This window comes from Pagrus major, chromosome 2, assembly GCF_040436345.1.
Source record: "Pagrus major chromosome 2, Pma_NU_1.0".
Taxonomy (NCBI): Eukaryota; Metazoa; Chordata; class Actinopteri; order Spariformes; family Sparidae; genus Pagrus; species Pagrus major.
Genome location: NC_133216.1, coordinates 20094218 through 20108791, shown reverse-complemented (window position 1 = coordinate 20108791; position 14574 = coordinate 20094218). Strand labels below are relative to the sequence as shown.

General features: G+C 40.6%; 1 protein-coding gene across 2 annotated transcripts in view; it reads right to left on the bottom strand.

The window, feature by feature from the left end:
* Positions 1-14574, bottom strand: part of pde2a (phosphodiesterase 2A) — a 111860-nt gene that overhangs the window by 45654 nt on the left and 51632 nt on the right. Inside the window, exon 1 of one of the 2 annotated variants that reach the window (XM_073481625.1) lies at positions 12235-12264. The exons of the other annotated variant lie outside the window; for it this stretch is intronic. Within the exon in view, the coding sequence (XP_073337726.1) occupies positions 12235-12249 (15 nt within the window). The 5' untranslated portion in view covers positions 12250-12264. Of the gene's footprint in view, positions 1-12234; positions 12265-14574 lie in introns of those variants that run through there. 2 annotated transcript variants of the gene reach the window in all.

The window sequence follows — 14574 nt, the reverse complement described above, 5'->3', positions numbered from 1 at the left end:
TGTATTTGTTTGCATTTTGGCCAATTTTTCAAAAAGTCATGCCAAATGATCTATTAACAGTTCCTGTTTGCACTGTAACCATGGAAACTATTACTGAAAACTTTTAAAAACGTATTGAAGAATGACGATCACTGAGATACTGATATGCTTGTAAAGTGTAAGTTACTGACTCGGAGAGTATGCTTAGCATGTGTGGACAGATTATGATTATTGTTTTGATAATAAAACACATAATAGTATACTACTTTTGAATAAATCCCAGTCTGATCTCTGTGTTTGTTCCTGATGCAGACTGAGGGGTGATGCAGTAAAATGCTAAGCACCTTATCTAATTTAAATGGCTCTGATTGTCATCAGCTCTCACCGAGGGACTGTCCTCCTCTCAAATGTCAACAACTGCCAATCAGGCCTGTCTAAATATCATGGCCGCTCAAAAACTAGCTTGTGAAATTTGCAACAGATGTGTCGTGTATGATAGCACCTTTGTTTGAGACAATGACACCTCAGCTCATCTACTTTCTCTCCCCCCAGCAGCACTGCTGTAAGGATGTATTCAAAGCACTCGGGCAGGAAAGAGGTAGAGTGATGGGAGTGCACACCAGTACTTTCTCATTCACACAAACTCTGGCAGCCAGGCCACAATAATGGTCTCCATTCTTCAACCTCACCTTCTTTTTCATTTGTTCCCGACCATTCCCTCATCTGTATCTGATTCACGCTTTCCCTCTTTGTCGCTCTGTTCCATCTAAAATTTTACATAGTCTCACTATTCATTGTCCATCCCCACCCCTTTCCTTATGTCTCTTTGTCTGTTTCTCCATTTGTCCCTAACATCCCATTATGCCTCCCTCTCCCTCTCTGTCTCTCCCCTCTTTTTCTCTCTGTCTCTCCACTGCAGGTGTTTGACAGTCACACTGTCGTCACATGGCTGTTGTTCTATTTTAATCTGACTCTTCTGTTCAGGAACAGACACCCACATGCTCTTGCCATTCTCTTGGCTCCATTTCACTTTATATTCACTGGTTTTTTTTTATCATACACTGGGTTGTTACCCTGCTCGACTACTTTCGGCTTTTTTTAAAATCATCATTTGTTATATTTTCACTGTATTGTTAAGCACCTTTTATTGCGCTATCTATCTATCTATCTATCTATCTATCTATCTATCTATCTATCTATCTATCTATCTATCTATCTAGAAACAAGGCAACAACTGTTGCTGCCTAGGAAACTGCCTGCACAGTCCATGGATACAGAAACAGTTGCCATGTCGTTCACAGTGCCGTGCATGATAATGTCACAATGCACAACTCTGTGGTTCTCGTTGTGTCTCACCCCTAAACTCTGGCTCCACTGGTAGTTTGGGACACAGAGATCATTGCATTTAGGAGCAGTTGATTGATTTTCCGGAGTTGCTGCATTTAAAAGCAAGTAAATAATTAAACAGTCAATTTGAGACTGCTTCCAAGAAGAACGGCAGGATCAGTCATTTCAGCATGTGCCTAGAATATATATATATATATATATATATATATATATATATATATATATATATATATATATATATATATATATATATATATATATATTTGTCACTTCATCAAAACATATGTATGTATACATATGTTTCGATGAAGTGAAAAATCCCTCTAGTTGTCACAGCGATTAGGATCGGAGCAAAGAGGTTTCCTGGGGAGGTCGTAGAAGAGGTTACCGGGGGAACAATTATGGGTGAGGGAGCTTGGCGGAGCTAGCGTAAATAACAAGGCATGATAATAACTGATGCACCAGCGGCACTTTGACGCTTTAGGAGCATTAGCTAAGTCTGCTAAGCAATAATAGTGCTGTAAGTAGTATTCACTTGACAAAGTCGCTAACCTAGACCTTCATGAACGAATGATATGCTGTACCACAAACTCTATAAAAGAGGATGAGCTTTCTGTTACCTAGTGTAACATTTTGGCATGGTCAGTTGACCTACTGCATTATTTTAGCGATTTATTATCATAAACAGGAAACAAACAATCTTAATTTTCCCTGTAATTAGCATAAAGTATTTACATCTATATATGTGTTTCCTTCTAGTCAATCACAGGAACCTATTGGACCAGCAAAGTGTCACTGATGTTGCTGAAGTTCCAAAACAATTTTGCATGACTTTTGTTTTATATTTGGTGCTGCATGACTTCAGCATCTCCAGTTCTTGCTCTTGTTGTCTCTGCCATAGTGTTTTCCCCAGCTTGCACAAGCTGCCAAAATTAGTCACATTTGAAAATAGATGCAGAATTGCAGACTAGAACTTTCTTCATTACTCGCGGGGATACGCAGGGCTTAAAAAGCCTAGAGGCCACTCATGGGACTTGTTTGGCATCAAGTTAAAGAGTCTCTTCTGAACCCTCCTTTTTCTGTGAAGTAAAAGCTGTTTCTTAGATATACTATAACAGGTGAAACTGAGTGATAAATATAAAGTTTTGCTCGGATGATGTCATATTTTTAACTAGCTAATCACAGATTTCCAGTTACAAAGCCATCACTAGTGCTATTGATACATATGAGTGGCAGCCAGTGTACTTAATAGAGGCTGGTATTATATGTTCAAGTTAATCTGCCAGCTTGATAATCACTGGAACCATAGAAAAGACTGCAGAGAAAATTGGAAATCTACCTTATTATTAGACTAAAAGTTAACACTATCAGCTTTTTCGAGTTATTTTCAGTCTGGTTGTTGAATGTTTTTTTCTGCTCACAGCCAATTCTCCAGTTTGTCTCCACAACGGCTGCCAGGAGATTTGTGACACAACTGAAAACCTCCCATCCCTCTGAGTCGCTCCTATTAATTGTCAACACTGAGTTTCTTCTTTGGACGAGAAACAGGACGTCAGGAATACTGCCATGCTTCCAGGAAGAGAGGACAGACAGAGGTGTATTCCCTGTGCTCACATGTTCACACACTTGTTATTTCGACCGCTGAGCCTTTCACCCGACTCCAGCCTTCTGTTTAACACGTCACCATACGAAAGGGCTGCGTGTGTCTGTCTCTGTGAGATCCCACTTCAAAGTGTACACCTGGGGCAGCTATTGCACATGAATGCAGCAAATTAAAAATGAAAATGTATTAAATTGAATTATAAACACGGTGTGATTATTTCACCCAAACAGACACAGATGAAAATATGCACAGGTGCAAGCTCACAAATAGGATTTTAATGATTGAATAACCAGCGAAAACATGAAAATAAACAAACATACACATTAGTGAATGCAAAGAACACACACGCACAGACACCAAGCGGATACTAAGGCAAGCGGATACTGTCCAAGGTGAGTGATTTGATTGATGTAAATGTTTTGTTGTACTGTCTTGCACTCCTAATGAGACTCAGAGGCTTTGTTAGCGTGTGTGTGTGTGTATGTATACTTTCTGTTTTTGTACGTGTATGTGTGTGTGCGCGCATTACACCATTGTTTAGGGGAAGAATACATTTCCTGTTAAAAATTCCAGGATGGACTCCCCTCTGGGAGCTTCCCTGTTTATCTGCTCAGGAACACACACACACACACACACACACACACACACACACACACACACACACACACACACACACACACACTACAATGCCTCAGTCTCCTGATGTTACCTCTAAGTCTCCTTGACATTTCGCTCACCTCTCCTTTTCCATTCTTCCTCCCTCCCTAACCCCTCCTTCCTCCCTCTATGCCTCCCTCTCCATCTTCTCATGTCCGTTCACTCGCTCCTCTCTTTCCCATGACCTCTTTTCCTCCTTGGCAAAAAAAATCTTAGGTCACCTTGAGTCGTGTGTGTGTTTTTGAATCTGCAGTGGCGACACCCTGGAGGGTGTACTGGCTGCAAGCTGCTCCAAGCTGAGGGCGGGTACTTCAAGTCTTTTGAGATCCTCAAGTGGGTATTCATAAATACTTTATCGATAGATTTCTCACTGTTCTAGTTTTCAGGGTAAGTCCTCAAAAACATTCATTTTGAAAAACATGATACAGACACTTTTATGGTAAAAACTGTAAACCCGATGAATGTTTCAGCTGGTGACAGGAAGTGTTTATGAGCTCCTGTATGCCTGTCTCATGAAAAAGGAATGAGGTTGCTGTATGAAAGTTTAGGATGAGGCTGAGATGATTATGTGGTGAAAGCAGGTGTGAACATATTAGAGGAGTGAGAATTGGTACTGTAAGGGGTACACTGAGGTGATGGCCCTGATGGCAGACACGTCAGCTATCATCAATCTTCTCCAGAGACAAAGACAACACTTTTCTCAGGCTGTAAACTATCAGAGGTTCAGATTTTCAGATCACTGAGCTATACAGCAGAGTTATTATTCAAACCAGTGAAACTATTAGGTGTGATGACGATTCATTCAGCAGTGGAAACTTCAGCCGGAGTCTGTCCTGGTCTGACACTACCAATGCAAACTGGAAGGAAATTAAACATCTTGTATAGAGTTTAGCTGATACTTTGTCTTCCCATAGATCCACAGTATATCTGAACTCTTCCCTTCACTCAACGAACAACCTTTGCTTAAAACACCTATCTTTGTTAATACAACAGCATTCGGAGGAAACGAATATTGACTTGGGGAGAACGGGAAAACCTCCAAAAATAAAAACCCAAGCAAGAGGTCCAAACGCAGGACCTTCTTCCTGTCTTGTGACCATGCTAACTGTGTAACCACCCATGCTAAATGCATCATATAAGATATTTGTGAACTGTCACAGGTGTGTAATACTCTTCCATCCCTTCATCAAATACATTTTGGTTTGCTGACATCTGTGTTATTATCATATACACTGTAAATAATGCAATATCTATTAAAGGGTAACTGCGTAGTGTACTGCACTGTAATCCTTTTGGGGCAACTGAGCACCTGCAAAGTACGTCCAGCTAAAGGGATTATTTTAGCCACTGACAGGTTCAGATTATTATTCTAAGTGTCTGACAGTCTTATGGAATGGATCCTTACAGAGATAGACCTTTCTGTTAAAGATTAAGATCCTTCTTGTTTCACCACAAACAGCTGCGTCCCAAAGCCACCAGACTTCATTTGCAGAAACACTCATTTAAATGTTGTAAAACACACTTCATTCAAGCACGACGAATAACAAAATAAAGCTCTCCAAAACCACCTCCAACATCACCAACTCTATTTTGGTACAAATAAACCCTTAATTCACTGTGTTAGGTGTAAAAATATCAGGAGAGAAGCGATAGAGTGGGCGGACATCAGAGAAACAACGAAGGTGTAATGCCAGAATATTTTCACAAGTTTTACAAGTTACCCTTTAAATAGAGAATCAGAGTTTGTGAAAGTATCACATTTTTCTTATTTTACACTTCAAGGAACCTGCAAACATAAAATAACATCAATATTTATTTAAGTTTGATTTTACAGTATCTTCACAGTATTTGCTGCTCTGCATGCTGAAATGTACAGACAACCTGGATTTCCTCCCTCTATCATCCTCTGATTTCTGACATCCCATCTTAAAAACAGTATGTAGTCCTTATAGAAATATACAAAATGTCACAAGAGTAAGTACATCCACAAACTAACTCAACCACAGCATCTCATTATACAGCTCCCCTGGCATTGGCACAACTGACATATAATCCGAGGTTACAGGAAGTACACTGTGTACTTCAGTTGGCAAAGAATATGATTCAGAAAAATAATTATAACCCCAATAGCATGAACATTATATGGAACAAGCCCAGAAAACAGTAATTACAAGCTGGCAGGATGGGTCTATTAATTGGGGTGAGCTAATTTGTTGCCACTCTGCTCTGTGGATAATTAAACAATGTCTGTGACATCCGAGAAGACAGCCGACTCAAAGAAAAAATAAATTGACTTATACTGTTGAATTCTTTAGGGGGATTGTGTGTTAGGTGTTCTTATGTCTTAAACAAACTCCTGTTTACCCATTATTTCCACTGCACCTCACACTCATCTGCATTAGTCTGATTATTTCAAGCAAGTATAATTACTCTATCAAATCAGTGGCATTGTGACTCTCTGGTTAACACATTGGATATTCGGTGGATTCATGTGGATTTTGGTTTGCTGCCACAGTGAAAGACAAGCAGACCAGGTGAACTGAAAACTATGATTGAGAATTTGTTTTTGTATGTCAATGTTTTTTCATCCAGCGATGGACTGGCAACCTGTCCAGGTTTTCATTTTTTCTTCGCTCATGCTTTTATCTCATCATGTCAGGTCTTTGGTATTGGCTTGTTTTCCTGCCTCAGTCAGTCAACAATGACCTGGCTGCAGCAGCTGCTGGACGCTGCTGCCAGGCTTTTGACAAATGCTCCCGCAGGTCCCTCAGCACTCCCATGACTGGCCTCTTTTTATTGCACAGAAGGTAACACAGTGACGCTCTGACATTACATCTACTGCATTATTAAGCCCTCACGGTACCTGATGGGTCCAACTCTAAAGCTGACATAATGTTCAGGTTCATAATTTTATTTTGGGTTAATACTAGAACAGGTTTACATGCTTTCATGAAGTTTTCTTATTCTGTCCAGTGCAGCAGCAGCACACTTTGAAGTAAATGTTGATTGAATCATTGAATGGCTATAGAATAATGACACCATCGGCGATAAACCTCGCTTTACTTTGCTCTTTTGTCTGCCACTGCGCACAAAATCTCCTGGGAAAATTAAGACTGACTGTCGATTATTTTTTCATTTCTATTCGTGTTCACATCTCCGTTATAGACTAAATGAATGACTAAACACATGTTTGGTCCTGTGTGGTTGGTATTTGCAACTCTAAGGAAAACAGAGCGCCAATGTCGTTTTGAGGGTCATTTACAAATCACTGATTCGGTTGTTTGGAGGTCACTTGTGTTAAATCTTAGATTGGTACACTAAAACATTTATAAATCATAAGTTGCCATATTGATATATTTCTTTGATATATACACCCTACTGTGTGTCCACATTTGTTTCATAACATAAAGGACATTGTGACTTACCACATATCTTTTAATGTTCTACACAAATGACTTATTTCACTGAGACTACTCAAATCGCAAAGAGGCTGCACACATGGGACAGAAGGCTACATTCATCTTTTATGTAATTATGATATTTTTTGTGCAAATCCTACAAGAGGCGGTGAGGGATGATGTTAAATTCATTATTCACCAGCTGCTCTTTGGGGTGAAAAGATGAGCTGCTGCCAATAATTACACAAAACAGTGTTATGTTTCATTAAACCTTTGTCCTTCACAGTTCATTATGTTTTCACACTGAAAGTGTAGTGGCAACAACAGTGCCCATGTATCATCTTACATTAAAGGTGGTGGAGAAGGGAGAGGAAATGAGGATAGGGTGGACATGAATGTGGAAGAGGAAGAATCTGTGATGAAGAGATGTGAGGAGGAAGAGGAAGAGGAGGGGCAGCAAGACCTGTTTCTAATGAGGCTAACTGTGTGCTGACAATGGGGCACCAGACACTCAATCAATACTCGCCCCCAGAGGTCACACACACACACACACACACACACACACAGCATGACAGCGTGTATCTGCTGCCTGAGGCCATAATTCTGACTAAAGGATTCCTGCCACAGACACACACGGACAGAGCAGACTGGACAGGAAGCCTGCTGTGGAGGAACATTAAATCACACACACACACGGTGTGACAATGATGCTTCAAAGTGAAGAAACAGCTGATGTGAAGACGCTGTAGACATCGTATCATTACCAGCTTGTGAAGTAGTCTACTGTAGATGAACCAGGTGTCAAAATGTACATATGTGTGTTTGTTAAACTGATTCAATCATCTGCTTTGTTAAGTCACATGTTTGGTTCAATTATTTAAATAGCGAGCGGGAGACGCTTGACAAACTGTAAATCTGACATTTAAATGTGCTTCTGCTGACTAAACAGAAAAAGCTGAATATATTGAAAGACAAGAAAATTAAATGGAGCCGTCTAACACACACATGCACAGAACCCCTGCTGAGGTCCACTTAGCTGATTGGACAAAAAGTGATTGATAGGGAGTTTAGTGATGGATGTCAGCTACTTCACAAATATGCATAATCAGATGCACACACGCACAGACACACACACACACACGCACACACGCGCGCGCGCACACACACACACACACACACACACACATTGACGCAAACTCAGTGAAATAGTGAAAACTAATATTAATATTTGTTGTATTTTGCCTGAGGCTGCCTTATCAGGGATTTGCAGAAGTCTACTTTGAATTTCAAAATAACTACATCTCCTGTGTGTACGTGTGTGTAGGTGTGTGTGTGTAGCAGTGACATTGTGTTAAATACATGTTTAATTCAGAGAAATCATACAAAATCCTCCCATGTGCACGTCACAATTGATCAGTGTGCTGCAGAAATCAGCACAAATGCACATTTTATAGCATAAAAGACCTGCACACATGTGATGCGTACTTTTCCAAATACGTTTGACCTGATAAGTGCTGGGAAGATGCATTTTTGTCATCCAAACAATTAGACTGCTGAAATTGCATTTTTGACGGAGGTGACAGAGAAGGCACGGACAGAAAACAAACAAATCAACATCTATTTTTCAAGCTGGTTTAGAAATAATAATTTAGTGCTAAGAATACTTGCAGTGGGCAAAAGTGTGTCTTATTTTGCATTTTGGTCTCACATACTGACACACCCTCAATGTCGATCATTTAAACCCTACTAACATAGCTGTGTTACCTACGTTTGTTAGTACCATTTTTGTGTGTGTGTGTGTTAACCCAATGTTTGAACTGCATACACTGTCTGTAGGCACAGTGAGGTTAATGTGTTTGAAGAGCGACTGCACAGATGACTACACTTTTGGGTCAAAGGGATGTGTTACATGTGCTTCTGTGTGCATTTGGTTTCCAAATACATGTGTGGTTCCTGTATGATACTATATGCTCATTACATACACACATACATAACTTGAAACAACAGCTCCTGATGATCCTTTAAAAAGTATATGTAAGAAACACGCACATGCATTATGAACAAAGCAGGATGGGACAGTATGACTCTCGGGTCTTAACCTTATCTGAATCTTCACTTCGACTGTAATCAATTCATCAATAAAACTGATTGAAAGGGAAAGGGAAGGGGCAGGGCAAGAGTATGACGGAGAGGACAGGACATGAAAGAACCAGGTGAAGAGATTAGGAGACATGAAACAAGAGACGGGCTGAAATTACACGAGACTGATGTGATAGATGGCGAACAATGGCAGGGAAAACGAATAAAAGAGGAGAGAAAGGGTGGGTGAGGGGGTAGAGAGAGAGAGAGAGAGAGAGAGAGAGAGAGTGTGTGTGTGTGTGTGTGTGTGTGTGTGTGTGCATGTGTGTCGATGTAAGTTAAAAAGACTGATGAGGGAGACAGAGGGACTGACAGAAACATGGGATTAGAATATATGGCAGGTTCAGGGGGATCGAACTGGGGTGGAAAAGGTTAGAGGGAACAGGGATGAGAAGCGAAAGAAAGAAAGAAAGAAAGAAAGAAAGAAAGAAAGAAAGAAAGAAAGAAAAATGAGAAGGGAAAGAGGGGAGACGTGAGATAAAGAGCTTTTGAATGCCTGGTGTTAACATGAGATCTGTTTCTGATACATTATCTGGGTATTAACATCCAATAATGAGCCTTTAGTCTGTTTACAAGTCTTGGGGAGTGCTACTGCACATCTGAAAAAACCTGTATGAAGCCCTTTGTGGTTCCAGAGAGACCAGCATGCAATCTGCCTCCAGTGATCACTTGAGTCACTGCTGACTGGGTCTGAAGACTGCAAGTTTGAAAATGAAGAAGGCAGTTTTTTCTCGCTTTGTCGCCAAGTGCTTGCTGATGGGGGGTGGTTGGGTATCTGCAAACTGATCAAAGAGTACAGTCTAGACTTGCTCCAATTGTAAAGTGTCATGAGATAACTTTTGTACTAAATTGACATATACAAATCAATTAATTTGCGTTGACTTCGGTTGCATTGTTTGTAATATAGACAACAGGTTTTGACAAGGGAGAAGACTGTGTGATATAAAAGAGACGGTTTCTCTGGTTCAATTTTGATCTTTTTTTTTGTCTCCAAGGTCCCATTTTATGCACATTTTCAGGTTCATACTTTCTAGGTGTTTACATGTTTTAATGTTCAAAAATCACATTATTTTTCTCATACTGTCGTTTGCTGCAGCACCTCTATTCACCCTCGGTCTGAACACTCTGTTTTTGTGCCTGTCTCTTTAAGGCCCACCTCCTGAAAAGCCCAGCCTGCTCTGATTGGTCGGCTCTCTTGGGCCTGAGCAGAAACCGTCCATCAGCCCGGCTTGTGACAATGAAGAGGGCGGTGATTGTACCTTAGTTTCTGAATTCAGGAATTCTCTGTGAATTGAGCATTTGGGTTCTCTCACAGTATTTATAAAGTAGTTAGACCTGCTTCATCATAAAAAACACATTCTCACTCTCTACAATATGGGACCTTTAAACTGTCTTGATTCTGCCTGCAATATGATCTCAAATTGCATATCAGGCAGGAGGAGCTGGCAAACTTTCATTTTGCAGAGGAAGGGTTTGTCTGCAGCTCTTTGACATTTGAGATAGCAGTAAGCAGCGTTCGGAGTTAGGTGACTGCCATTACTGATTGACTGAGAACCTTCATCAACATGAGTTAGGTGACCTTTCAGATGGACGATCTGATAGCATACAGACTGCAATGTGCTCTCCTTGCTTTTACACCTCGCATACACCTAACCTTTTTAAAGTTGTAAATTAGGTCATAAACCAAAAGAGAAGAGTGCAGAAGAGAGAAACATACGGAGAGGTGGGTGACTTTAGAAGAATAATGACTGAGAGATTAATGACTGTAAGAGTAATGACTTCACAGTGAGGCAGGGACGTGCCCAACAAGAGGTGAGATGACCTGCAGTTTGAACTTTTTTGGTAGTCTGCTGTCTTGGACTGAACTCTTGCACTCATATCAAGTGGAAGAGAATCATAATTATGTTAATGAAGCACAGATGTGACCTTCGTTTTAAACCTGCGACACTTACATATTGTCGAGAGAGAAAAGGATGTATAGGAGGAGAGCATGAGGCAGCTGTAGCTGCGGTGTAACGACAGAAGCTTTCAACTACAGAGGCCATTCCCAAACTTAAGAATGAAGTGGCCACATTTGAAATGAGAAAACCTACTGGGGCCCACCTGAACTTTTAATCAAAACTGTTATGTTGTGTCAAAGTCTGTTCCTCATTCAGTAATGATGCCTGCAAGGCCACCGACTGACCTTAACCCGCACCGTTGGGTGCATATCAATGCACAATGCACATCGACGCACACAAAACTTAACTACTTTGTTTTATTAGTTCTCATTGCTTTTTTATTGTAAATATTTAATCACGATTTTCGCCTTCGCAAATGTTGTTGTCGTTTCTTACAGCTGCCCCTGGATGCTACTGAAGAGCCACATCTTACTGAGGGCACCATTAAATCTACACGTCGCACTGCAGGAATCGCTGTTATAGTCAAGACTGTACTCACAGACAATAATGACTTGATTTCCATAATTTCCCTCTCTACAGGGAGGTGTTTAAAATTGATGCTGTCAAATAAAATAAGTAATTTGGTAAAAGAGAACAGAAAAACTGCATAAGTTAGTGCATACGTGTGTGTGTGTGTGTGTGTGTTTGTGTGTGTCTGTGTGTGTTGTGGCATCTCTCCTCCAGTCCAGCTGGTATGTGACGGTGCTGCCATGGCAACAGAGGAAAGCCATCACAGCCAGAGTGTCTGTTATCAGACTTGTAGACATGATTGTCCTTCTGTCCACCTCTTTTTTGGGTCTCTTTATATCTCTCTGTTCATCTGTCTATTTCTGTCTGTGTGATAATCTATTAATCTGAGATCTATTAATCTGCCCATCTGTTGATCCGTCCTCCCCTTCTGTCAGTCCCCTCGATCAATCTTCCTGTTCATCAGGACGCCTATTTATTGATCCATCTTCTGCTTGTCGCTCTATCAATCTTTCTGTTTATCTCCAATGTTTTGCTTCTTTATCCAATCTGGTAGTCCAAATTCCTATCTATCTATCTATCTATCTATCTATCTATCTATCTATCTATCTATCTATCTATCTATCTATCTATCTATCTATCTATCTATCTATCTATCTGACCTTCAGTGTTGTGATACAGTGTGTGTGCTTTTGTCTCTTACCTTAAAGAGGAGCATCACAGAGCATCAACAAGAGGAGGGGAGACATAAATGGGAGAGAAACAGAGAGAAAAACCATTACTATTAAAGAATTGTTAACAATTTTACAACTTTAGCTTGCAATGATTACTCAATCACTTGAAAAGTTGTACATAAGAAAATTAATCAAAAAATATTTTTGATAATGGATTAATCGCATCACTCAATTTCCATGCCAAAATGTCTAACGTGTGCTTATTCCAGCTTCTTAAATATAAGGATTTGCTGCATTTCTTTATCATTTATGATAGCAAATTATTGTTATGATGTCTATGTATTGTGTTTCAGAGATATCTATTAAATTTAGCATGCTGACTAGCTAGCCCTGGCCCATCCTAGTCCTGTGCCAGTGGTGTAAACAGTAGCGACCCTGCTCCTCGATTGTCCAGTCAGAACCATGAGCTGCACAGCTAACTTAGCTAACTAGTTAACGGCAGCCACAGTTAACAGCAGTAAGCGGTTACTCTGGTGCTATGCTGCCCTCTATTTGTTTTGAGTATGAATTTGACTGGTGGCCAATTCTTACATATTGCACCTTTAATAAAAATAATGCTTAGTTAAAGCTGTATTTACAAAATATGAAAACCTGCAGTTTTCGGACATTGTGTTTTAGCATCCCCTTGTTTTGGAGACGTTTGTCTGTAATTGACAGATACGGTATGTAGGCAAAGCTCTAACAGTTCTCTTAACTATATTAAAATTATGCATAAGAAAAAGATTTAGTCATTTAATGAATTTGGCACAGGGAAAAAATAATTCTTGCACATAAATTGAGTTAAATGGGGCTTTTTTACATACTATGACAAGCCAACAGAAGAGGTCAGGCCCCTATTTTAAGTCAGGACCTGTGGTTAAAAACATTTTACATGAGCAACATGACATCGTGTAAATGAAGGTGTCCCCCAAAAGCCTCGTTTAGGCTAAAGGTCAAAGGTGACAGAGCGGCGCTGATGTAGAGGTCATCATGTCATCACACACACTTCCACACTGGAGGGAACGCCACCCATTTCCCTTTGACCTCAAGGCACACATACACGCCTGCACACGCTGTATAAACACACGCACGCTCACACTCACACACACTGTGTACAAACAGCTGTGCGGGTAATTACGCTCTGCGCGTGAATATGTGATTAGGTGGTAATTATCATTATCAAGCCAAACGTGGGCACATAATTCTGAAAAACCATAGCTTTCTTTCATCCGTGTGTGTGTGTACTTAAATATATGTGTTTGTGTGTGTTTCTCAATGTGTGATGTACATGTGTGCACATGCTGTTGCACTCAGACATCTAAGTATGTGTGTGATTCCTTCTGGATGTGTTTGTGTGTCTGTGTGTGTGCCTATCACTTCTCTTTTTGTGTTTTATTCAAATGCCTCACTGCAGCCTCGTCATCTAAAGCCTGGTGTTAGTGTGTGTGTGTGTGTGTGTGTGTGTGTGTGTGCGATCCTCAACAGAAAACTCAATATGGCAGGGTCAGCTCTGCAGAAAATGGTCCATTGAGCAGCAATTGTATTCTACTGCCAAGGACTCTCTGCTTGACTCTTACCTTTTCTATGGAGCTTTACGTAAAACCGCTGAGCCCACACACAAACACAAACACACCCGCATGTTCACGCACACACACAAACACGCACACACGCAGATACACACTTTTGGAAGAGAGGATAAAGGGAGAGACTGAGAGCAAGAGTGGAGGAGGTGTGACTAATCTTCTCTTCCTCTGTTTGGAAAGACTGGAGGAGATGAGCGAGGGCTGTAAAATCATTTTGACGGGCAGGATTAAGACACTCATACACACACACACACACACACACACACACACACACGCAAAGGTATGCTCTCTTTTGTTACACCCACATAAGATGACATCTCTCACATGCGGTGAGCCAAAGTCAGATTTTCTCTCTCTCACAAGTATTCTAACACACTTACCTGCAGATGTGCTCACGTGTTCCTACGCAAACAAACACACAAAACACCCCTTTACATCTGGCGTTAACATGCATCTCCCCTCCAGATTGTGCTCTGATTATCTGATGCAGCAGGATTGTATTTACATCCGCGGGAATCTCATTTTTTCTCTCCCTCGTCATAATGCAGTTTGTCACAACATCGTCACCTCCCCCTGTAATAATAACACCCTTGAAGACTCCATGTCATTCAATTTTCATGTTTTCCAGTCTAGTCTGGCACCCGTTCAGAATAATGTTCTAAATGTAAATGTGGGTTAGTAGAAAGCTCACTTGAAGCAGTTAAAGTGAATACATTTGAAGACTGAATCAAACCGAGCAGAACAGTC